The sequence below is a fragment of the Amblyraja radiata genome, chromosome 21 (assembly GCF_010909765.2).
Source record: "Amblyraja radiata isolate CabotCenter1 chromosome 21, sAmbRad1.1.pri, whole genome shotgun sequence".
In the NCBI taxonomy this organism is placed as follows: Eukaryota; Metazoa; Chordata; class Chondrichthyes; order Rajiformes; family Rajidae; genus Amblyraja; species Amblyraja radiata.
This window is the reverse complement of record NC_045976.1, coordinates 26,088,252-26,113,233: the sequence shown is the minus strand read 5'-3', so window position 1 is coordinate 26,113,233 and position 24,982 is coordinate 26,088,252. Positions and strand designations below refer to the sequence as shown.

General features: G+C 42.8%; 1 protein-coding gene across 9 annotated transcripts in view; it reads right to left on the bottom strand.

The window, feature by feature from the left end:
• The window catches only part of cacna2d1 (calcium voltage-gated channel auxiliary subunit alpha2delta 1), a 515,041-nt gene that overhangs the window by 172,372 nt on the left and 317,687 nt on the right, over nucleotides 1-24,982 (bottom strand). For all 9 annotated transcript variants that reach the window (XM_033039801.1, XM_033039800.1, XM_033039804.1 and 6 more), the window contains 2 exons: nucleotides 19,597-19,647; nucleotides 19,396-19,495 (listed from right to left, as the gene is read on the bottom strand). In XM_033039801.1, coding sequence (XP_032895692.1) covers nucleotides 19,396-19,495; nucleotides 19,597-19,647 — 151 coding nt within the window. The remainder of the gene's footprint in view (nucleotides 1-19,395; nucleotides 19,496-19,596; nucleotides 19,648-24,982) is intronic.

Here is a 24,982-nt window from a genome sequence, read left to right as displayed (position 1 = left end):
CTGGGCTCTATCTAATTGCTGTAAACTTGTTGTGGCATAAAGACCAATGTGCTATTAACCTCCCCAATTACTTGCTCCAGCAGCAGGTTCACTCTCAGTGATGAATATAAAGAATGGCAGCCCCTCTTAACACTAATAACTTTCAACCGCTAATCACATGGAAACACATTTGATGCCTCTTTTTATTTGAGCAAAGTGAATGACCTCACAATTTTTCCACATAATATATTCAATGTACCCTGTCCTTAATCACTCAGTTAACCTGCCCATATCCCACTGAAGTCTTTTGGTAGCCTCTAAACAACTGTACCATTCACAAAGTTCATACAGTGACACAAGCAGTAAATGTAGTCAATGTTCTAACAAAGGTGTTGATTAGTAATGGGCCTGTCCCACTTAGGCGACTCTTTAGGCGACTGCCAGGGACTAGTTTTAATGGAATTCACCTACGACACCTGGCGACAACCTACAACAGCAAAAATTGTCTTTCATTCATTGTTCTTTATCTCTCCACATCACCGTCTATATCTCTCGTTTCCCTTATGCCTAACCAGTCTGAAGAAGGGTCGCGTCACCTATTCCTTCCCTTCAGAGATATTGCCTGTCCCTCTGTGTTTCTCCAGCTTTGTGTCCAGCTTTGTGACCATATCTGCAGTTCCTTCTTACTGAAGATTGATAGAAAACATTGTCTCACAGGAAACCTACTCTGGTGAATTCTGCAGAAATTAGGACAAATGAAGTGTCTCGTGGAACACAACAGGCAGCAAGTAAGTGACCGATCATTGCAGCAATCCATGAAAAGCAGCCAAGTGTAATTGGGAAGGACTGAGAGACAATTCAAGCTGGATTGGTAAAATGCTTAAAGCACTTATGATTTAAAGTCACGCCTTAACATATTATTGGAAAGATATAATATATTCAAAATAATTTCCACTGGCATAATAAGGACCATGTACACATTCATATCAGACCAAATGCAAAGTGGTTTCTGCATAAACCCAGACTAAGCCTATAAGCTCCAAATGTTCAGTTGAGAAAAAATTGGATAGGCTTGTGAAAACCAGTGAAGAATTTTCTCCTTATCGCATTTCCCAGTGTCTTAGCCAGCTTCCAGACATTGCAGTCTTCATCCAGCCTACTTTTCAATGAGACCCCATCTAAACACCATTGGATATAGGCTACAATGACCTCTCCTCAACTCATATGACAGGAAAAGACACACATGCTGGAATAACTCAGTGGGTCAGGCAGCATCTGCTGTTCCTTGTGTGTACATTTTACAGCCATCCATATTCCCCAGAGATGTTGCCTAAGATGCTGAGTTACTCCAGTAATTTGTCCTTTTTTGAAAAACCAGCAAATGCAGTTTCTTATAGACAACAAACAATAGGTGCAGGAGTAGGCCATTCGGCTCTTCGAGCCAGCACGAATGTGTTGTCTCAGGAGTCAGCCTAATGAAACTTCACTGCATTCCCTCTGTGCCAAGTGTATCCTTTCTTAGACAAGGAGACACTAAGCCATGTATAATTGTTGTATGACATCCTTGCCCTGTACTCAAAACCTCAAGCAACTACGGTCAACATACTATTTGTTTGGTTTAGTTTAATTTAGTTTGGAGATAAAGCAGAAAAAAAGGCTCTTCAGCCCACCGAGTCCACATTAACTATCAATCACACTTGCACATTAGTTCCATGTTATCCCACTCCCTCATCAACCACCTGCACACAGGGGGTAATAGGCAGCTTGTGAACTCCAGGCCATTTAAACCACTTGTCACCTAATTTGAGATGAAGTAGAATCAGAATATGTTGTTTCTTTCAGAGTGCATCCTGTAAGATAACTTCTGCTACTTTAATAATCATAGGATTCATGCTTCTGTGCAATGCTGTCAAAAGAGTGCCGGAGGAAGTCTGATTCACATCTCTCCTGATGTCTCTTTCCACTGACTTCAATTCCTCTATTACAACAGTGACCACACTTCAAAAAAATTTCAGTCAAAAAGAAATGCCACACGGAAACAGGCCCTTCAGCCCACCAAGTCCGTGCCGACCATTAGCCACCCCTTTACAATAATCCGACATTAATCGCACTTCTTAATCTCCCCTCATTCTCATCAAATTGACCCCAGCTTCTACCACTCACCGGCGTATCAGGGACAATTTGCAGTGGAAAAGTGGACTACAAACCCGCATGTCCTTTGGGATGTGGGAGGAAACTGGAGGACTCGGACTAAACCTTCCCGGTCTCAGGGGGAATGTACAAGCTGCACACAGGCAGCAGCCAAGATCAGAATTGAACCTCCGTCTCTGGCGCTGTGAGAAACTGGTTCCATTGGCTGTGTCAATTGGCTACCCCTCTTATTTTTGCTTGTTGCAAATATGTTGGGATGCCCAGAAGTCATGAATAGCACTGCATAAATTCAAGTCGAGATTCATATAATAAATTCACACTATTAAAGCAGGCCCTGATAACCAAGCAATTTTACTGGAATAGTTTTAGTGTTTGTCTTAGCACTGCAACGAAGAAGCTGATGATTTTAAATCTTACCGGATCAAGAAGGTAATTATCTAGTTGGACTTCTGGCAGAATCAGTGCTTTAATATATTTACCTAGCCTTAGATTTAATCCTCCCAAAATATTTGAGAGCTAACAAAAAGTATTTTTAATCATTACTCCTTCGATATTCTAAAGATCACAATAATGGCTCAAATATTAAGTGAGAATTTTAGGCCTCAATGTAACCAGTTTGTGTTCTCCAGAAATGCTGCCTGAGCTGCAGAGTTACAATACAATACAATAGACAATCGACAATAGATGCAGGAGTAGGCCATTCGGCCCTTCAAGCCAACACCGCCATTCAATGTGATCATGGCTGATCATCCCCAATCAGTACCCCGTTCCTGCCTTCTCCCCATATCCCCTGACTCCGCTATTTTTAAGAGCCCTATCTAGCTCTCTCTTGAAAGCATCCAGAGAACTTGCCTCCACCGCGCTCTGAGGCAGAGAATTCCAGACTCACCACTCTCTGTGAGAAAAAGTGTTTCCTCGTCTCCGTTCTAAATGACTTACTCCTTATTCTTAAACTGTGGCCCCTAGTTCTGGACTCACCCAACATCGGGAACATGTTTCCTGTCTAGAGCATGTCCAAACCCTTAACGATCTTATATGTTTCAATGAGATGCCCTCTCATCCTTCTAAACTCCAGAGTGTACAAGCCCAGCTGCTCCATTCTCTCAGCATATGACAACCCCGCCATCCTGGGAATTAACCTTGTAAACCTACGCTGCACTTCCTCAATAGCAAGAACGTCCTTCCTCAAATTAGGGGACCAAAACTGCACACAATACTCCAGGTGTGGTCTCACTAAGGCTCTGTACAACTGCAGAAGGACCTCTTTGCTCCTATATTCGATTCCTCTTGTTATAAAGGCCAACATGCCATTTGCTTACTTCACTGCCTGCTGTACCTGCATGCTTACTTTCATAGACTGATGTACAAGGACCCCCAGATCCCATTGTACTTCCCCTTTTCCCAACTTGATGCCATTTAGATAATAATCTGCCTTCCTGTTTTTGATACCAAAGTGGATAACCTCACGTTTATCCACATTAAACTTCATCTGCCATGCATCTGCCCACTCCCCCAACCTGTCCAAGTCACCCTGCATTCTCATCGCATCCTCCTCACAGTTCACACTGCCACCCAGCTTTGTGTCATCTGCAAATTTGCTAATGTTACTTTGAATCCCTTCATCCAAATAATTGATATATATTGTAAATAGCTGCGGTCCCAGCATCGAGCCCTGCGGTACCCCACTAGTCACTGCCTGCCATTCTGAAAGGGACCCTTTAATCCCTACTCTTTGTTTCCTGCCTGTCAACCACTTCTCTATCCATGTCAGCACTCTACCCCCAATACCATGTGCCCTAATTTTGCCCACTAATCTCTTATGTGGGACCTTATCAAATGCTCCAGTGCTTTATGCCCATCTTCACACACAACTAATTAGCCACTGAAATTAATGGGCATTAGGACACAGCGCAACAATAGCATTGGAATCATTTCATGTACAACTGGTCAACATATAGGGGTATCATAAGGTGCTGAATGCAGCTGTAATTGGACTGACTTTGTATTATATTGTGACGAGATTACAAATTGATTGTCTAATTTCCCAGTTACCATCTCACCAGAAACATTCTGCAGCTCAAAGAACTCAAACCCTTATTCAACAACATGCTATCGACTGTAGGCTAATAATAATAATGCTGAATATTTTTATCGAAGAAGAGTGTGAATTGAGTATGTGCGTAGAGTCTGAAGAAGGGTCTGGACCAGAAATGTCACCCATTCCTTCTCTCCAATGATGCTGCCTGTCCCGATGAGTTACTCCAGAATGTTGTGTCTATCTTCGGTTTAAACCAGCATCTGCAGTTTATCCCTACACATCGAGTATGCGCATGATGCTTTGATAATAATTGGCATGAACAATTAACAGAAGTAATCCTAAATTAAAGTTGACCAAAGCAGATGGAGATGCCTGGGCCGAGAATCCTTTGTTGAAAGTTCCTCTTTTGAGCTCCGTCTGGCGTGGTCTGTTGGCTTGGAAGCCGCAGGCTCCGGTGGGAAGGCGGCCGTTCCTGGCACCCCAAGCCGCTGGGGGTTCTCCCGACACCGGAGCACCATCACCCGGCGAGAACATCGGGCGACGTGGCGGCGACTGTGGAGGCCTCAATAGGCCCAACTATGGGTGGACAAGAGGATGGGGACTGGACTTTGTGCCTTCCCCCACAGTGGGAATCACTGTGGGGGGATGTTTTGGTGTTGAATTTCTTTATGAATACTGTGTTGTATTTTTATTAGTGTGCTGCAAGGACATCAGAATTTCCCCTGAATAAGGGGATTAATAAAGTATTTATCTATCTATCTATCTATCTATCTATCTATCTATCTATCTATCTATCTATCTATCTATCTATCTATCTATCTATTAAGATTGGGGTTACCAAGGTCTTATCAAGATTTCCAGTCCCATGCATCCCAGGAGGACAAGGAGTGACTTTATAGGGGTGTTTTCAATCATGAGAGGAATAGATCAGATAAACACACAGAGTCTCTTGCCCAGAGTAGGGGAATCGAGAACCGGGAAACATAGGTTTGAGGTGAAGGGGGAAAGATTTAATAGGAATCTGAGTGGTAACAAAGGGCAGTGGGTATATGGAACAAGCTGCCAAAGGAGGCAGTTGAGGCAGGACATATAGCAAAGTTTAAGAAACAATTAGACAGGTACATGGATAGGACAGGTTTAGAGGGATATGGGCCAAACGCAGGCAGGTGTGACTAGAGTAGATGATACATGTTGGTCGGTATGGACAAGTTGGGCCGAAGGGCCTGTTTCCATGCTGTATCACTCTATGACTTTATCCTAAAAGTGATTTCCTCCAAAGTCCCTTCAGAGCTGTTGTAAAATTCCTAATAAATGTTACCAGTAATATTTTGTATTCACCATTAAGATAAAAGTAGCACATGGGCTGCACTGATTGTTCAGAGGTTCACATTACTGGAGGAAGGGGCACACATTCCACTCTGAAGATTATACTATCTAGACCTGATGCACAGTGCAACAATTTATGAAAGCTACAGCCAGCAGAGATTTGAATCACCAGGTTTATCCGTGTGCTTTCACACTGTAAATAAACGATATTTGCTGATTGCAGTGTCACAAATCTATTATTCCAAATGAAGGCTGGGGTGTACAGGTCTTTGAAAACAGGAGGTCAGTGGTGGATAAAGTAAGTGTGACAAAAGCATTGAAATGTAACAGCATATCCATCACTGCATGCTCCGGTAGGAATGTGGTCATTTACTTTGTGCAGTTTGTGACTGAACCACGCATATTGAATTATGACTTGTATATCGAATAGTTCTGAATCGCAAAATGGACATTTTTTAGGCCATTGAAGCAATTCTATTTCCTGAATTGAGTGTCAGTATCACTTCCAGTAGGTTTGACAAGCAATCTTTAGCAGATGCTTCTTAAAGGAATCGAACCTTGGATGAGTGAGCAAGCTTCCCGTCTTTTTAAAGATCACAGTGTTGTTATGTAGAGGAGTTTTCGGCAGCCAAAGTTGCTATTTAGTTTAGTTTAGTTCAGACACACAGCGTAAAACAGGCCCTTCGGCCCACCGAGTCCATGCCGACCAGCGATCCCCACACACTCACCTATTTTAAACACACTGCAGACAATTTTACAATTATATCAAGCCAATTAACCTACAAATCTGTACGTCTTTGGAATGTGGGAGGAAACGGAGATCCCAGAGAAAACCCACGAAGGTCACAGCGAGAACCTACAAACTCCGTACAGACAGCACCCAGAGTCAGGGTCGAACCTGGGTCTCTGGCGCTGTAAGGCTGCAACTCCATTGCTGCGCCACCATGTCACCCTATGATTAATAGTTTTTTCAACAATCTAAGGTGTTGCAGAAATAGACACCACTAGTGTGCCTGGAGTAACTCAGCGGCTCAGGCAGCATCTCTGGATGTTTTGGGTCGGGACACTTCTTCAGACTGATCGAGGTGAAGGGCGGGGGTGTGGGGGTATGAGAAAGCCAGGCAAGTGACTGGTGAATACAGCTGTTGGGGGCTTTTGTTAGGTTAAGTATTGTAGCAGATGTAATACTGTGTATGGCATAGAAACATAGGATATATATTTTAAAAGATTTTGCTTAGATTGAAAATTTGAGAAAGCAACGTTCCAAAACCATCACTGGGGTACATGGTTGCTCGGTAAAGGTATAACATTTTACTGATTTATCTTCTGCAGCGAGTAAGACTGGCAATGCAGTGTTTAGTTTACTTTAGCTTAATTTAGTTTAGTTCAGAGATACAGCATGGAAACAGGCCCTTCAGCCCACCAAGTGCGCGCCGACCAGTGATCCCTGCACACCAGCACTATCCTACTCACACTAGGGACAATTTACAATCTTTACCGAAGCCAATTAGCCTACAAACCTGTACCTCTTTGGAATGCGGGGGGAATCTGGAGCTTCCTGGAGAAAACCCACACGGTCACGCGGAGACCATACAAACTACATGCAGACAAGCAGTCAGGATTGAACCCGGGTCTCTGGCACTGGAAGGCAGCAACTCTACCGCTTCACCACCATGCCGCCCAGCGCTGCAGAACTAAATGGCGCCAGGATGAATACTTCCTTCAGTCGGCAGGTGTAGGAATGTGCACACTAAACAAATAATACTGAAATCTGTCTCACTAAATTGACCATAAACATCATTAGAATAGAGCGGGTCAGGGTAAAGAGAAAATGTGAAGTACTAACCAGCCTTGAATGAATTCCAAATACTTCATAAATCTTGAGAATAGAGTTCTGACACACCGCAGGAAGCCGTAGCAACCACCATTAAATTATTCGCTTGAATTCACTCCAGGGAATGTTATTATTTTCCTCCAATAATATATACTGTTCATTTTATGTGCAGTTCTTTGGTTTATCCCCAATTTCGTGGCCCATGGCTGTCAATGCTGAACCTGATGACTAACACACTAACGAACCACTGATGCTCAGCACTGTCCCACTGAAGGATTAATGACAACAAGGTGATCAGTGGACATTTGGAGAAGAAATAATCAGTGGTTGTTCGCTGGGATAGTCCTAACACTGATTGCTACATCTGATAAAATATCAACAACATGGCTTCAAAATAAATAGGTGCTGATTATCATGTTGCAGTTAGACAAGAACTAAGAAATAATATTTTGCGACAGAAATGAAGCAATAAAATGACTTTTGCTGAACCTGCTACTCATGTGGCATGAAAGCAGGCATTAATTTCACAGCAACTACTTTATGGAGAACAATTTCCAATTTTGTCACAGAGAACAAGATAATATACAGCATATGGCACTGGCAAGAAATCCATTAAACTGGTTAGATCAGAAAGCTAGACAGAAATAAATTATCACACTCCCATTGAGGAATGGAATAATGAGCAGCAAGGGCAGCACGTACCAGTCACCTTATCTCATTAGAGTTACAGAAGCTTGCCAATAACTTCATTTCATTCTCAGCTTACGACACTGAAGCACCCCCGTCCTTCGAACCTTTCCCGAGCCAAATCAGTAATCAAACTCCAATGTTATTAATTTGAACCAAGAAAACTAAACGCATCTAAACCACTCTGCCTTGTTCTGGACAGGCATGGAGCTCATTCTAGGTAATATTGTGGACTGTTTCAATTGGAGAGCATGAGGATGTCAATAACAAAACAGCAAAACCCAATGCTTATGTGGCCTCTATCACATTTTCAATAGACAATAGGTGCAGGAGTAGGCCATTCGGCCCTTCAAGCCAGCACCGCCATTTAATATGATCATGGCTGATCATCCCCAATCAGTACTCCGTTTCTGCCTTCTCCCCATATCCCCTGACTCCGCTATCTTTAAGAGCCCTATCTAGCTCTCTCTTGAAAGTATCCAGCGAACCGGTCTCCAATGAGGCAGAGAATTCCACAGAGTCACAACTCTCTGTGTGAAAAAGTGTTTCCTCATCTCCATTCTAAATGGCTTACCCCTTATTCTTAAACTGTGGTCCCTGGTTCTGGACTCCCCCAACAACGGGAATTTTTAAAATTATTTTTATTAGAAGCAAATGTACAAGAATAAAACATTCGGCGTGTAAAATTATACAATTATTGTACAGCTTCAATTTTAACCTTTCAACCTGAAAATGAGAGAAAAGAACAGAGGAAGAACAAGAGAGGGAAAAAGTGAGAAGTGAAAAGTTAAGACGCCTAGACTACCAAAGTAGTGTAGCCAAAAAGTGAATAAAAATATAAGAGAGAAAAAGAAAAAAAGGGAAAAAGAAAAAAAAGAAAGAAGTGGAGATAAATCTGCCCCTCGTCCCCCCCCCCCCCCCCCCCCCCCCCAACCTTACCCAACCCAGAATCGAATTTAAATCCAAATTTGTGTTGCGCCATACTATCCTTGTAAGAATTCAGTAAAGGGTATCCATGTCTTGAAAAATTGATCTGGTTTTTCTGCCAAGACAAGCCTAATATTTTCCAAATGTAGTGTCTCAGACATGTTTGTAATCCACATCTTCACAGTAGGGACTGATGTGTGTTTCCAAAATTTAAGTATTAGTTTTTCCGCCGTTATCAGGCCATAGTTAAGTAAACATCTTTGAACTAATGTTAGCACAGAGCAGGCTTCTGACAGACGTACCTAGTGTCATCAATTCTGTATCTGGGTCTAATTTTATTTTGAGTATTTTAGAAAAAAATTTAAAAATTCCCCTCCATAAATGATGTAACTTTATACATGAGGCAAAAGAGTGGGTTATGGTTGCTTCCTGAAGGAGACATTTATCACAAATCGGGGAGACATTTGGTTCTTTCACAGTTTAGACTTTGAATAATAAAGTCTATGCAGTATTTTAAATTGTATTAACGAGTGTCTAACGTTAAGAGAACAGTTGTGTATATATAGAAGGCTTGCCTCCCATCTATCTTTTAAAATTGTTAGTTCATATTCCCAAGCTCGCCTGATTATTTCCGACGATGGGGTTTGTATATTTAAAAGGGTATTATAAAGGTACGATATTAACTTATTTGAATCCGAGTTTCTATTCATGCATTCGTCTAGTGTGTCTGGAACCATATATTGACAGTCTTGGGTATGTGATTTCAGATAGCCTCGTATTTGAAGATATCTAAAATATTGGCTACCTTTCAGATGATATTTTGACTGTAATTCTTGATATGATTGGAGAGTCCCCATCTCATAAAGATCTCCCAGTTTTTTAATTCCTAAGCTTTCCCATTGAATGAACGCCTTGTCTAAAGTAGACGGCTTAAACAAGGGATTGTTGGTGATTGGTGAGAGAAGAGATAAATTTCTCAATTCAAGGGTTGACTTCACTTTTTTCCAGATTCGTAAGGTGCTTTGCATTATCGGATTTTTCTCATATGCTGATTTCTTCAGATTTATTGGAGAAAGAAGAATCGCGCCTATATTAAAAGGCAAACAATCTTCTCTCTCCATCATTAGCCAGTTTACCTGTTGGCATGTATCATCCATCCAATAGATTAAATTTTTAATATTCGTTGCCCAGTAATAGTAAAAAAAATTAGGGAGAGCCAGTCCGCCAATTTCTTTGGGTTTACATAAATGTCGTTTATGGATTCTGTGAGTTTTATAATCCCAAATAAAGTTTGTGATCACAGAACATGTTTCCTGCCTCTAACGTGTCCAAACCCTTAATAATCTTGTATGTTTCAATAAGATCTCCTCTCATCCTTCTAAATTCCAGAGTATACAAGTCCAGCCACTCCATTCTCTCAGTATATGACAGTCCCGCCTATGATAGTTTCACTTCAGATACTTGACATTTTTTTGTCTCAAGTAACCAAATACAAGATCAGTAAGTGAACCACGTCCACATCACTGTGGATTCAGGTCTTGTCTGACTGCAGAAGGTGAAGCCAGCTAGTAGAGGAATTGTTGATCTTTAACCTACTGATGATCATTAGTTTGATTACCCGGCTTAGCAGTGCAAAGACATTGAAAGAGATAACTCACAAGACATTGTTATATCGCTGTTGGGATTAAGTGAGAACATTGAACAGTGCGACCAAGGAACAGGCTCTTTGGCCCACAATGTCTGTGCAGAACATGATACTTAGTTGAACCGATCTCATCTGCCTGTATATGATCCATTTCCCTCTTCTCCCTGTCCATCCATGTGCCTATCGAACAGCCTCTTAACTGCTTAAGAAAGAACTACAGATGCTGGTTTAAATAAAAGGTAAAACGTTTCCCATTCCTTCTCTCCGGAGATGCTGCCTGTCCCGCTGAGTTACTCCAGCATTTTGTGTCTAGCCTCTTAAACGCGTCAGCCACCACCAATGTCTCATCGGCCACCACCATTACCCCAGGGAATGCATTACAGGCCCCCTTCATTCTCTGCGTAAAAACCTTGCCCAGCACATCTCCATTAAACTTTCCCATCTCACCTTACAGCTATGCCCTCCAGTGTTGGATATTTCCACCATGGGGTAAAAGGTTCTGATGGTCTGAGAAGATGAAGTGAGATACTGCTCAACCTCCATCTTGTACATAAGCAGAGGCTGCCTCTCACTATCACTTGCTACAAACAATAGAAACAGATTTCAATCCCCGAGATCCTCAATACCCGAGTCTGAAGAAGGGTCTCGACCCAAAACATCACCCATTGCTTTTATCCAGAGATGCTGCCTGTCCTGCTGAGTTACTCCAGCATTGAGTGCCTGTCCTGAGATCCTTTTTGCACATGAATTACCTGTTGTTAAATTGAGAAAACAACAGAGAAACCGACCATTTGGCCCACTGGTCTACGTTGTCCTTTAAAATGGCGTGCCATATGCTTGATGGGCTACACTGGAGCTAATAGGCCTGTCCCACTATACGAGTTCACCCAAGAGCTCTCCCGAATTTAAAAAAAAAATCAAACTCGTGGTAAGCACGTAGAATGTACGAAGCGGGTACATCGGAGCTCGGGACGTCTCTTAGTGGCTCGTAACACTAACTGCAGGTACTCGGGAAACGCGGTAAGATCGGGAAGACTCGTGATGATTTTTCAACATGTTGAAAAATGTCCACGAGAGCCCCGAATGCCTACGAGCGGCTATTACCGTAATTCTCCGAGTTCTCGGAGAACTCTTGAATTAGCTCGTACAGTGGGACAGCCCCATAACTCTCATTAGATTCCTACTGTGTTTCTTTTGGAGAGTGTCAGGATGCAATTATCAAAACAAATCCCCACTATTATAGCCACCTGAATCATATGTACATCGAGGCTGCTAGATATTCTTTGCTATAACTAACCAGGCCTGATGCAACTACTCAGTGCGGCAGTGATTCACACATTCTTACCATTCTTTGGGTAAACAACTTCATTTTTTTATTTAAATATTATTTCATCCCACTGAGCAGGGAATTTCAGATTAATGTTATTTATCAACAGGGAGTCTCCTCACACTTTGATATAGGACGTGAGAGGGGAAATCAGATTTGTTTCAATCCTGTAATGGAAAATGAAATTTCCATCATTTTCTTGCCCATCCTGAGTGTAGTGGATAATACAAAGTCGGGATGCTGCAATGGCTTCAATGTTTAAGAACGCTCGTTCAGAGATTATTGCCCCAGTATTTACATGCTCTTTATTCATTCCCGCTGGGCATTAAATGTGGAGGAATCATGACTAACATTAATCTCAGCTCAAAAGACACGCAACGGTAGATGCTGGAATCTTGAGAAATAAAACAGAGCGCTTGAGGAACTCAGTTGGTCAGGGAGCAACTGTGGCGGTAATGGACAGATGACGTTTTAGGTCTGGACCCTTCAGTCTAAAGAAGTGCCCTGACCCGAAACATCATCTGTCCATTCCCGCAATAGATGCAGCCTGACTGGCTGAGTTTCTCCAGCACATTGTTTATTAGTTTAAACTATGGGGTGTATGCCAAAACGACCTGCTAAGTTTCCCAACCAGATTGAACCAGCACTAACAACTAGGCTAAGAGCTAGATTGTTGTAAGTTTACCCAACTTACCTCTGCATCCTACAGTACAGAAGACAACAGGAATGAACCCTACAATTTGCGAAAAAGCAGATCAGTGTTGGGCTCAAGTTAGCAAAATTTGTATCTAGGCAAGTGTTATTCTTCCCTCTACCCCACTGTGGCCATGCGCCAGCTCTTGGACGCGTCCTCATACCTACCCCTTGACCACAAAGCCACCATCTCACAAAGCGTCACAGATCTCTTCATTCCTGGCAATATCCACGGTGGCACGTTGGCGCAGCGGTAGAGTTGCTGCCTTACTGCGCCAGGGACCTGGGCTTAATCCTGACTACGGGTGCTGTCCGTACGGAGTTTGTACGTTTTCCCCGTGACCTGCGTGGGTTTTCTCCGGGAATCTCCCGTTTCTTCCCACATTCCAAAGACGTACAGGTTTGTCAGCTAATTGGTACAATTGTATAAAATGATTCCTAGTGTGCGTAGTATAGTGTTAGTGTGCATGCATCGCTGGTTGGCATGGACTCGGTGGGCCTGTTTCCGCGCTGTATCTCTAAACTAAACTAATCCCTTCCACGGCCTCCAACCTGATAGTTCCCCATCACTACACTGCCTGTTTCTATTTCCTGCCCAAGATCCAGAAAGAGGACTGCCCTAATGGGCCCATTGACTCCGGTTACTCTTGCCCAAGTGAACTCATCTCCACGTACCTCAACATTGTCTTATTCCCCCTTCTCATATCGCTTTCCATCTACATCTGGGACACCTTACAAGCTCTCCATCATGTCAAGAGAATTTCAAATTCTTGGACCTCCAATGCCTCATCTTTACCCATGGGCATAATAGAAAGCATTAAATCGGGATACATCACAATTTGGTTCAGCAATTGCTCTGCCCATGACTGCAAGACATTACAATGAATTATCGATACAACCTAGTCCATCACATGAATGATTGTACTCATGCGTGGTGTCACGTGACTGGATAGTACGCAGAACAAATTCACTGTATCTTGGTGCATGTGACAACAATAAGCCAACATTAGTGCCAAATCTGGATTTAATGAAGAGTGCTAGGAAATCAGATTATCAATGAAATGCCACCAAGATGTCAGCACAGTTCCCCAGGCATCTGTGGAGCCCCATTCAGCCTTCAATGGAAAACTATTACAATATCAAAGGTTCGCCCTTCCTCCCACATGATTTAAAAGAACCCTCCATAATATCAGTGGAATTGAATCGAGATTTCCAGTTTCAGTAGCTATTCCCTTCAGCAATTTTCCTACTCAGAGGGTGATACAATGTGGAATCAGGCCCTTCGGCCCAACTTGCCCACACGGGACAACATGTCCCAGCTAAACGACTCCCATCTGCCTGGGTTTGGTCCATATCTCTCCAAACCTGTCCTATCCATGTACCTTTCTAACAGTTTCATAAATGTTGGGATAGTCCCTGCCTCAACTACCTCCTCTAGCAGCTTGTTCCATACATCCACCACCCTTTGTGTGACAAAGTTACCCCTCAGATTCCTTTTAAATCTTTACCCTTTCACCTTAAACCCATGTCGTTTGGTTCCCGATTCATCTACTCTGAGCAAGAGACTCTGTGCATCTACCCGATCTATACCTCTCATGATTTTATACACCTCAATGAGATCACCCCTCATCCTCCTGCACTCCAAGGAATAGATTCCCAGCCTACTCAATCTCTTCCCATAGCTCAGACCCTCCAGCCCTGGCAACATCCTTGTAAATATTCACTGTACCCTTTCCAGCTTGACAACAGGTTACTCAATTTCATTAAATGAACAATTCGGAAACTCCAAGCCGCTGAGAATATTCTTCCGTTTGTCGGAGTTCCGATCATCCCGGCGAGAGGACCTGAACATCGGGCCGCTGTAGCGGCAACTGCGGAGGGCTCAGAAGGCCTCGATCACGGGTGAACAACAAAGAGTAAGGTGACTGAACTTTATTGCCTTCCCTCACAATGGGAAACCTTGATTCCGCTGTGTGGGGATGTTTATGTTAAATTCTATTGTGTATTGTGTTCTTTTTATTCATGGCTGTATGGTAACTCAAATTTCACTGTACCAATTGGTGTATGTGACAATAAATGTAAACTTGAACTACCTGCAAAGTCACCAGCAATCAATTCCTCATTTACTTATATCTTTTTTATAGGCGACTGCTCCAATAACTGACTAATATACCATGCTCCATCCATGTATTGATTTGATGTGACACCAAAACTGCACATTTATTAAGTCAGTGCAGCTCACTTCGCAATTAATTTGTGGTTGTAGGTGATTACATAAATGCACTGTTGCCCTGCACTCCATTACACTTATAATTCACTACAAAAATTAATGACCACATTCACTTATAACTTGATGGTGCCCACTTGTGAACAAACTGCTCGATTTATTACAACCTATAGTTCCTATTAATTTATTAATTCGATTTAGTGATAATCTTCATTTAATGGCAGCATCCTTGCCTCAGAACATGCAAATTGTGGATTCACGTTCTAATCAATCACATTAACTAACTTGCACAGACACTGCGGATTGAGGGCCTATTCCTGGCCTGTACTGTTGTGTGTGTAGGAAGCAACTGCAGATGCTGGTTAACACTGAAAATAGACAAAATGCTGGAGTAACTCAATGGGCCGGGCAGCATCTCTGGAAAAAAGGAATCGGTGATGTTTCGGGTCAAGACTTTGAAGAAGGGTCTCAACCCGAAACGTCACCTACTCCTTTTCTTTGCTCTACTCTTCTTGGTTCTAAAGCACACTCTTTCAGAGGTGGCAGCATTTTGTTCACCTTCTGAATAAACACAAATGCCCCTATTGCACCATTGAAGAAGAGTTGAGCCTATCACTGTGATCCCTTCTCAACGCTGCTAGTTCCAACATGAAAACCCCAATGGTTCACTTGGAACTTTGCTGCATGCCAGAAGGCTGCTACACTTCTTCCCATCACCTGGCAGTGGCTGCACCTCAAAGTGAGAAAGTGAATGTATTATACATGTTTTTCTTCCTGAGGTTCTGTGGGGGATGTTTATGTTAAATCCTATTGTCTATTGTGGTATTTTATTTGTATGGCTGTATGGTAACTCAAATCTCACTGTACCAATTGGTGCATGTGACAATAAATGTAACTTAAACTTGAACTTGAACCACATATGTCAGTAACATTTAGTGCTTGACAATAAGGTGAAGGATTCTAGTTTCGCTCGGTTTAATTTCACTGTTGGAACTCAATTATTTTAAAGGTGATCCTGCCTTTTCAGTTCTGTTAATGTTCACATATGATGAGCATTAGATGACATTGGGCCTGTACTCGCTGGAGTTTATAAGAATAAGGGGGGACCTCATTGAAACGCACAGAATAGTGAAAGGCTTGGATAGAGTGGATGTGGAGAGGATGTTTCCATTAGTGGGAAAGTCTGAGACTAGAGGTCATAGCCTCACAATTAAAGGACGTTCTTTTAGGAAGGAGATGAGGAGGAATTTCTTTAGTCAGAATATGGTGAATCTGTGGAATTATTTGCCATAGAAGGCTGTGGAGGCCAAGTATGTGGATATATTTAAGGCAAAGATAGATAGATTCTTGATTAGTGCAGGTGTCAGAGGTTATGGGGAGAAGGCAGGAGAATGGGTTTTGGAGCGATAGATCAGCCATGATTGAATGGTATAATGAGTTGATGGGGCGAATGGCCTATTTCTGCTCCTATCACTTATGATCTTATGATCTTAATATCTACATTACATTAGTAATAGTATATGTTTTGGTGTGTAGGTGTCCACATTCTATGGGTACGTTCAGGATAAAACACTCCATTATGTTTTGACTGTATATATGGAAAAAAAACATTGTAAAAAGACAAATTGGAAGAATTGGTAACTGTTTGCATTCTCTTTGAATGCGTGTACAAGTTATTTGTCTCCAACAAGGCAAATCACCACAGAGTACATTGATAATGTTCTTGCCAGGTCAAAAAACAGGGCAACTATAACAAATTAATTGATGTTAATTTTGTATAAATCCACTGAAGCCAAATACTAAAAATGTCTAATTATTTTCAATGTTTCAATAAAGACAATATCTGAATATATATCATGGTATATTGAGGAGAGGTAACGTGCTGGGGATTTATCTAAATCTGCTGATTAGTTTTCAATTTGTGACACTTCTCCTGCAGTGCATAAGCTACAATGGAAATGGAGAATATGATTCAACACACTCATTAATTCACGAAGGAATATGGAAACAAAATCTACTGCAAAGGAATCAAAATCCTACAGATATCCCAGAGAAGCAGATTTCACATCAACTGTGTTTTACAAATGCCCTGAAACCTCTATCGCAGATCTCAGATAAAGAGATTGACTAATTTTATGGGACAATTACCGCAGCTAATCAAAGAATAAAACACTAATAAGTTAAATGCCATCTTAGCTTGAAGGATGTGCTGTCGTCACTTCTTAGCTTGGACTTAAAGAAAGAGACATGATAATTATTCATTTTTACCTTCCCGCCTAAAGTGAATCCAGCAAATGCAACAATTGGATTCACTCCACAAATAGCATTAATTTCTGCAAGGAGCAAAGCATTTACTGCTGCTTTGTTGTCATCCAGCAAAGATACACACAAAATGCAGGCGTAACTCAGCGGGACAGGCAGCATCTCTGGATAGAAGGAATGGGCGACATTTCGGGTCGAGACCCTTCTTCAGACTGAGCCTCTGGATGGACCCATTCGTTCTCTCCAGAGATGCTGCCTGTCCCGCTGAGTTACTACAGGACTTTGTGTCTATCTTCGGTGTAAACCAACGTCTGCAGTTCCTTCCTACTACATTGTTGTCATCCACCATGGAAATAAAGTAAAGCAGGGTTTGAGAGGAGCAGCCGTTCTGTCAGAAGCCAAGTTGGACATTTACCTCTACCTGTTTAAGAGGGAACTGCAGATGCTGGAAAATCAAAGGTAGACAAAACTGCTGGAGAAACTCAGCGGGTGCAGCAGCATCTATGGAGCGAAGGAAATAGGCCCGAAACATTGCCTATTTCCTTCGCTTCATAGATACTGCTGCACCCGCTGAGTTTCTCCAGCACTTTTATTTACCTCTACCTCTTCGGTGTCCCTCGGACGTTCCCTGATCAGACGTTGCTGGCTTTACCTTGCACTACACGTTATTCCCTCATCATGTATCTTTTCACTGAAAAATGGCTCCCATTTGACTGTGCCTGAACCCCTCTGTCAGTGGATCACCAACTTCCTGGCAGACAGGAAGTAGCATGTGAGGCTAGGAAAGCACATCTCGGACCAGCAGACCCTCAGCATAGGAGCACCGCAAGGCTGTGTATTCTCCCCTCTCCTTTACTCTCTATACACCAACGACTGCAATAAAAGATCATCTCTGACCCCTCTTACCTTGGCCACAAACTCTTTGAATCACTTCCCTCTGGAAGGCAACTCCGGACTGTCAAAGCTGCCACAGCCAGACATAAAAACAGCTTTTTTCTATGAGCAGTAACTCTACTCAACAGCCAAAATTCTGTAGCTTCCTTTTGCCCTGGTATTTTATTTCATTCTTCACATGTTTAAATTATAATATTTCATTTTTAATTGTCTACTGTATATCGTGTTGTTACTTGCGAGCAAGGCAAATTCCTTGTATGTATACATACTTGGATAATAACGTTTATTCAATTCAATTGTATTCATGCATTTTCTTTCTGCTAACTGGATAGCCTGCAACAAAAGCTTTTCACTGTATCTGTTTAGTTTAGTCTAGAGATACAGCGTAGAAATAGGCCTTTTGGCCCACCAAGTCCACGCCGACCATCAATCACCCGAGAATAGTACCCATCAATGAGGACTATAATCTGCACTCTGAATCTTCCGCTTTGCTTTACCTACTGTACGAGTTTAACTTAATGGGATTTATATATAGCATTATCTGATCTGACTGGGTCGCATACAAAACAAAGGTTTCCACTGTACCGCTGTTCACGTGACAATAATAAATCTAAACCTCAACCAGTCTCTTGTGTATGTTCCAACAGGTGGCTTTCGGTGTAACTCTTTGCTGCATTAGACAAAGTTTTAAATGTTCGATCAATGACAACAATGGCAAACATGGTCACCGTTGGGCTCATATGATGCCCAAACCACCACTTAAACTGTGTGGCACAGGGCTTTTCTCCCTGCAGCCACATATTGGATGCTACCCCTGAGAATGTATTATCTTGGAAGACACAAATGTGCATGAGAAAAACAATTCAATCCAACCTGCCAAATGTATTTACTTCAAAAATAAATGTTTTATTTAATCAAAACTGCTGAGCGATCCCTGGAGCTGATTCACATATTGGATATAATTAAGACCTCCCACAGAGCACAGTTTGACACCAGTTAATGACATGCTTCTTACTCTGCATTGACTCTATTTAAAACTGTGTGCAGAATTATATATAAAATATTATTTATTCCTTCAAACATGCTCTTTCCAGAGCTTCTGCTGCAACTATTTTCATGCCTTCAGCATTGTGTTGAATTGTAGACTTTAGATGTAGTGATAGGGATTTAGGTCGTTGGGGTCGGGAGCAGTGACAACTGGGAAGATATGTTAGAGCAACAACTGTAGAGCTCAAGTGTGGTTGAGGGTTCAATCCATGACCTCCTGTCCTTTTGCGTGTGGCTTCCATGCTGGGATTATGAGGCAGGATTATCTGTGCTCCTGTAAAAGGATTTGCTGGCCACAAATACCATAGCAGGTTATCACACGGGCAATTCAATGCAACTGACTGCTGTAAATACTCACAGAAACCACATTCACATAGTCGTCATCAGAGAGCGTTTCCAGCATTTCGGAAACCGACGTCCGAATTAGTTTCAATGTCAGTCCGCTGACACTGCCGCTCCTTTTCATAATGGAAAAGAGAGCAAAGAAATTGTCAGACATTTTAACTTCCACAAGAAAAGTACCAACTACAATATTCTGCTGTACTTCGATAGTACTTACACATCTACAAGAATCAGCATGTCCTTGGGTGAAGCAGCTCCCTGAATGTACCTGTGAAATGAAACAAATCAGTGAGCGATCACTAACTTTAGAACAAGAGGTAGTACATCAAAATCACTTTAAACATAGTACGACTACTTGGGGGTGCATGTGGGGTAATATTGTTTACTTCCAGTCTTGTTCATGTATCAAATTTTAGAGGCAATGCAGAAGCATATCTTGTTTGAACAAAGCATAATAATGTAATAATGTGCCTGCAGTGAAAGAACATAGGCTGGCATTCATTGAGTAGATTTTATAAAGACACAGCGGGCACTTTGGGCGGAATGAACTAATCTGCTGCAAGAGCCAAGGCCTGGGGTTTTAATCAAGTTGACACCAAGGATGCCATTGCTTAGTTCATTTATAGAATGCACTGGAGGAAAAAAGTGATTAATGCCAATGCAGATGGTTAAGGAAGAAAGTGTGGGCCGAGAAATTGGAAGGTTGCCACTGTTTTTCCTCAGTGGGAAAGAAACCAGGCACATTAGAAATGCAACGTGGATCCATCCAGTAGTTAATCACTCTGTGGATGATATCTTTTCCATTTCAGTAACACATATCATGGTGTCAATTCCAATCCATACTCAAAATGTTGATGTAGCAAATGCATTAATGGTTCATCAGGTCCAGCAAGATATTGATACAACAACCTCTCTGCACCTGGGTTCTGATCAAGCAACCCTTTGTGTGCCACGGGCACCCCCTCAGGGTAAGGAACCATGTTCCTGATCTGTGTCTCCCTTCAAAACTTGGATCATGGTCACTCCCATCCCAAACCCCAATCTGACATCTGAACCCTACTACCTGCCTATGAGGAGCCCTGGACCCGATGCCACTCCTGACTTTTCTTGCAGTGGTGAGGCTAATGGTGCTCATGTGTCACAGTGCCAGAAATCCGGGTTCAGTCCTGATCTCCTATGCTATCGGAGTTAGCAAGTTCTCCCTGAGACTGCAAGGGCTACCCTTAGGTGTTCAAGATTTATCCCACGTCACAGAAACGTGTGGGTTTGTAGGTTGACACAAAATGCTGGAGTAACTCAGCGGGACAGGCAGCATCTCTGTAGAGAAGGAATGGGTGAAGTTTCGGGTCAAGACCCTTCTTCAGACTGATGTCAGGGGGGGTGGTTAATTGACCATCAGGAAGTCCAGCCACATTGGCAGAAGGAGCACAAGACCTCCCAAAGCTCCTGCACAAGTTCACAAGTTATAGTAGAATTAGGCCATTCAGTCCATCGAGTCTACTCTGTCATTCAACCATGGCTGATCTCTGCCTTCTAATCCCATTTTCTTGCCTTCTCCCCATAATCCTTGACACCCGTTCTAATTAAGAAATCGTCTAACTTTGCCTTAAAAATATCCACTGACTTGGCCTGCACAGCCTTCTGTGGCATTGAGTTCCACAGATTAACTACCCTCTGACTAAAGAAGTTCCTCCTAACCTCCTTTCTAAAGGAGCGCTCTTTAATTCCGAGGTTATGACCTCTGGTGCTAGACTCTCCCACCAGTGGAAACATCCTTTTCACATCCACTCTATCTATGCCTTTCATTATTTGGTAATTTGCAATGAGGTCCCCCCCCCCTCAACCTTCTAAACTCCAGTGAGTAGAGGCCCAGTGCTATCAAGCGTCCATCATGTGCTAACCCACTCATTCCTGGAATCATTTTTGTAAACCTCCTCTGGTCCCTCTCCAGAGGCAGCACATCCTTCCTCAGATATGGGGCCCACATTTGCTCACAGTATTCCAAATACAGCCTGACCAACGCCTCAGCATTGCATCTTCTACCCAGCTGCCATCACACCCATGGCAGAGTCTGCTGCTCTGATCCTGGCCCCATCACCCATCTGAGATCTGGAGAATAGGGATGGAAACGCCATTCTGAGAGTCCCTGAGGACCTACCGCAGAAAAATACCCTCAGTATCTCTAACATGAGCACAAAAAGAAGTGCTTGATACCTATGTTAGGATTTACAGCACCAGGCACCTCTATTTTCATAGCACCCTGAGCACTGCAAACATCCCATGGCAATTAACAGAACAGAACAGTGAATCACAATTTGACATCGGGCCACCTTTGTCAGATGAGCAAAACATTGATTACAAAGTTCAGGTTTTAAAGGAAACTACAAAAGTAGGAAAGTAAGAAAAGGAGGTTCAGAGCCTTGGGTCAAAGTCATTTAAGGTGCAGTCAAATCAAGTCAGCAATTAAAGTCAGGCATCTAGAGGTCATCAATTGCAGAAAAGAAGATGGATGTGTATGGTAACACAACCTCTACAACCCTCAATAGGGTTATAGGAGTGAAGGAGATTTCAAAGACAGGATGGGGCAAGGCCTTCGAGAGATTTTTACGCCAAAATGTGAATCTAGAATCGATACAATACAGACAGCAAGTGCAGAGATGATGGATGAAGGAAGTGAAACAATAGTTAGAAACTGGCAAGTATGATGTTGTGGGAATTACTGAGACATGGCTGCAAGAGGGCCAGGGCTGGGAACTGAATATTCAAGGGTATCCCTCCTATCGAAAAGACAGACAGGTGGGCAGAGGGGGTGGGGTTGCCCTGTTGGTGAGGAATGAAATTCAGTCCCTTGCAAGGGGTGACATTGAAACAGGAGATGTGGAGTCAGTATGGATAGAACTAAGGAATTGTAAGGGTAAAAATACTCTAATGGGACTAATCTACAGGCCCCCAAACAGTAGCCTGGACATAGGGCACAAGTTGAATCAGGAGCTCAAATTGGCATGTAGCAAAAGTAATGCTGTGGTTGTTATGGGAGATTTCAACATGCAGGTAGACTGGGAAAATCAGGTTGGTACTGGACCCCAAGAAAGGGACTTTGTAGAGTGCCTTTGTGATGGATTCTTTGAACAGCTTGTATTGGAGCCTACCAGGGAGAAGGCAATTCTGGATTTAGTGTTATGTAATGAACCGGATTTGATAAAGGACCTCGAGGTTAATGAGCCATTAAGAGGCAGTGACCATAACATGGTCAGGTTTAATCTACAATTGGAGAGGGAGAAGAGTAGATCAGAGGTGTCAGTGTTGCAGTTGAATAAAGGGGACTATGGGGCCATGAGGGAGGAACTGGCCAAAGTTGACTGGAAAGATACACTAGCAGGCATGACAGTGGAACAAAAATGGCAGGCATTTCTAGGAATAATACAGAAGGTGCAGGATCAGTTCATTCCTAGGAGGAAGAAAGATTCCAAGGAGAGAAAGGGACAACCATGGCTGACAAGGGACGTCAGGGACAGTATAAAAATTAAAGTGAAGAAGTACAACGTAGCAAAGATGAGTGGGAAGCAAGAGGATTGGGTAATGTTTAAAGAACAACAGATAACCAAAAAGACAATACGCGGAGAAAAGATGAGGTACGAAGGTAAGCTAGCCAAGAATATAAAGCAGGATAGTAAAAGCTTCTTTAGGTATCTGAAGAGGAAAAAATTAGTTAAGACCAAAGTTGGACCCTTGAAGACCGAAAAAGGTGAATTTATTATGGGGAACAAGGAAATGGCAGATGAGTTGAACAGGTACTTTGGATCTGTCTTCACTAAGGAGGACACAAACAATCTTCCTGATATAGTAGTGGCCAGAGGATCTGGGGTGACGGAGGTACTGAAGGAAATCCACATTAGGCAGGAAATGGTGTTGGATAGACTGATGGGACTGAAGGCTGATAAATCCCCAGGGCCTGATGGTCTGCATCCCAGGGTACTTAAGGAAGTGGCTCTAGAAATCGTGGATGCATTGGTGATAATTGTCCAATGTTCTATAGACTCAGGATCAGTTCCTGTGGATTGGAGGGTAGCTAATGTTGTCCACTTTTTAAGAAAGGCAGGAGAGAGAAAACGGGAAATTATAGACCAGTTAGCCTGACATCGGTGGTGTGGAAGATGCTGTAGTCAATTATAAAAGATGAGATAGCCGCACATTTGGATAGCAGTAACAGGATCGGTCCGAGTCAACATGAATTTACGAAGGGGAAATCATGCTTGACTAATCATCTGGAATTTTTTGAAGATGTAACCAGAAAATGGATAAGGGAGAGCCAGTGGATGTAGTGTACCTGGACTTTCAGAAAGCATTTGATAATGTCCCACATAGGAGATTAGTGGGCAAAATTAGGGCACATGGGATTAGGGGTAGAGTGCTGACATGGATAGAGAAGTGGTTGGCAGACAGGAAACAAAGAGTAGGGATTAACAGGTCCCTTTCAGAATGGCAGGCAGTGACTAGTGGGGTACCGCAAGGCTCGGTGCTGGGACCGCAACTATTTACAATATACATCAATGATCTGGATGAAGGGATTCAAAGTAACATTAGCAAATTTGCAGATGACACAAAGCTGGGCGGCAGTGTGAACTGTGAGGAGGATGCTATGAGAATGCAGGATGACTTGGACAGGTTGGGGGAGTGGGCAGATGCATGGCAGATGAAGTTTAATGCAGATAAAAGTGAGATTATCCACTTTGGTAGCAAAAACAGGAAGGCGGATTACCATCTAAATGGCGTCAAGTTGGGAAAAGAGGAAGTACAACGGGATCTGGGGGTCCTTGTACATCAGTCTATGAAAGTAAGCATGCAGGTACAGCAGGCAGTGAAGAAAGTGAAGAAAGTGAAGAAAGTTGGCCTTTATTACAAGAGGAATCGAATATAGGGGCAAAGAGGTCCTTCTGCAGTTGTACAGAGTTGTGCAGTTTTGGTCCCCTAATTTGAGGAAGGACATTCTTGCTATTGAGGGAGTGCAGCGTAGGTTTACAAGTTTAATTCCCGGGATGGCGGGACTGTCATATGATGTGAGAATGGAGCAGTTGGGCTTGTACACTCTGGAGTTTAAAAGGATGAGATAGAATCTCATTGAAACATATAAGATTGATAAGGGCTTGGACATGCTAGAGGCAGGAAACATGTTCCCGATGTTGGGAGAGTCCAGAACCAGCGGCCACAGTTTAAGGAGTAAGCCATTTAGAACGGAGACGAGGAAACACTTTTTCTCACAGTGAGTGGTGAGTCTGTGAAATTCTCTGCCTCAGAGGGCGCTGGAGGCAGGTTCTCTGGATGCTTTCAAGAGAGAGCTAGATAGGGCTCTTAAAAATAGCGGAGCCAGGGGATATGGGGAGAAGGCAGGAACGGGGTACTGATTGGGGATGATCAGCCATGATCACGTTGAATGGCAGTGTTGGCTCGAAGGGCCAAATGCCCTACTCCTGCACCTATTGTCTATTGTCTAATATACACACAGGAGCAGCCATGATCTTACTGAAGGGCAGGGCAGCCTCTGGAGTGCTGGCTGGGTGTCGGGCTGGTCACGGTTCCGTTTCTTTATGCTCCACGCTGGGTTT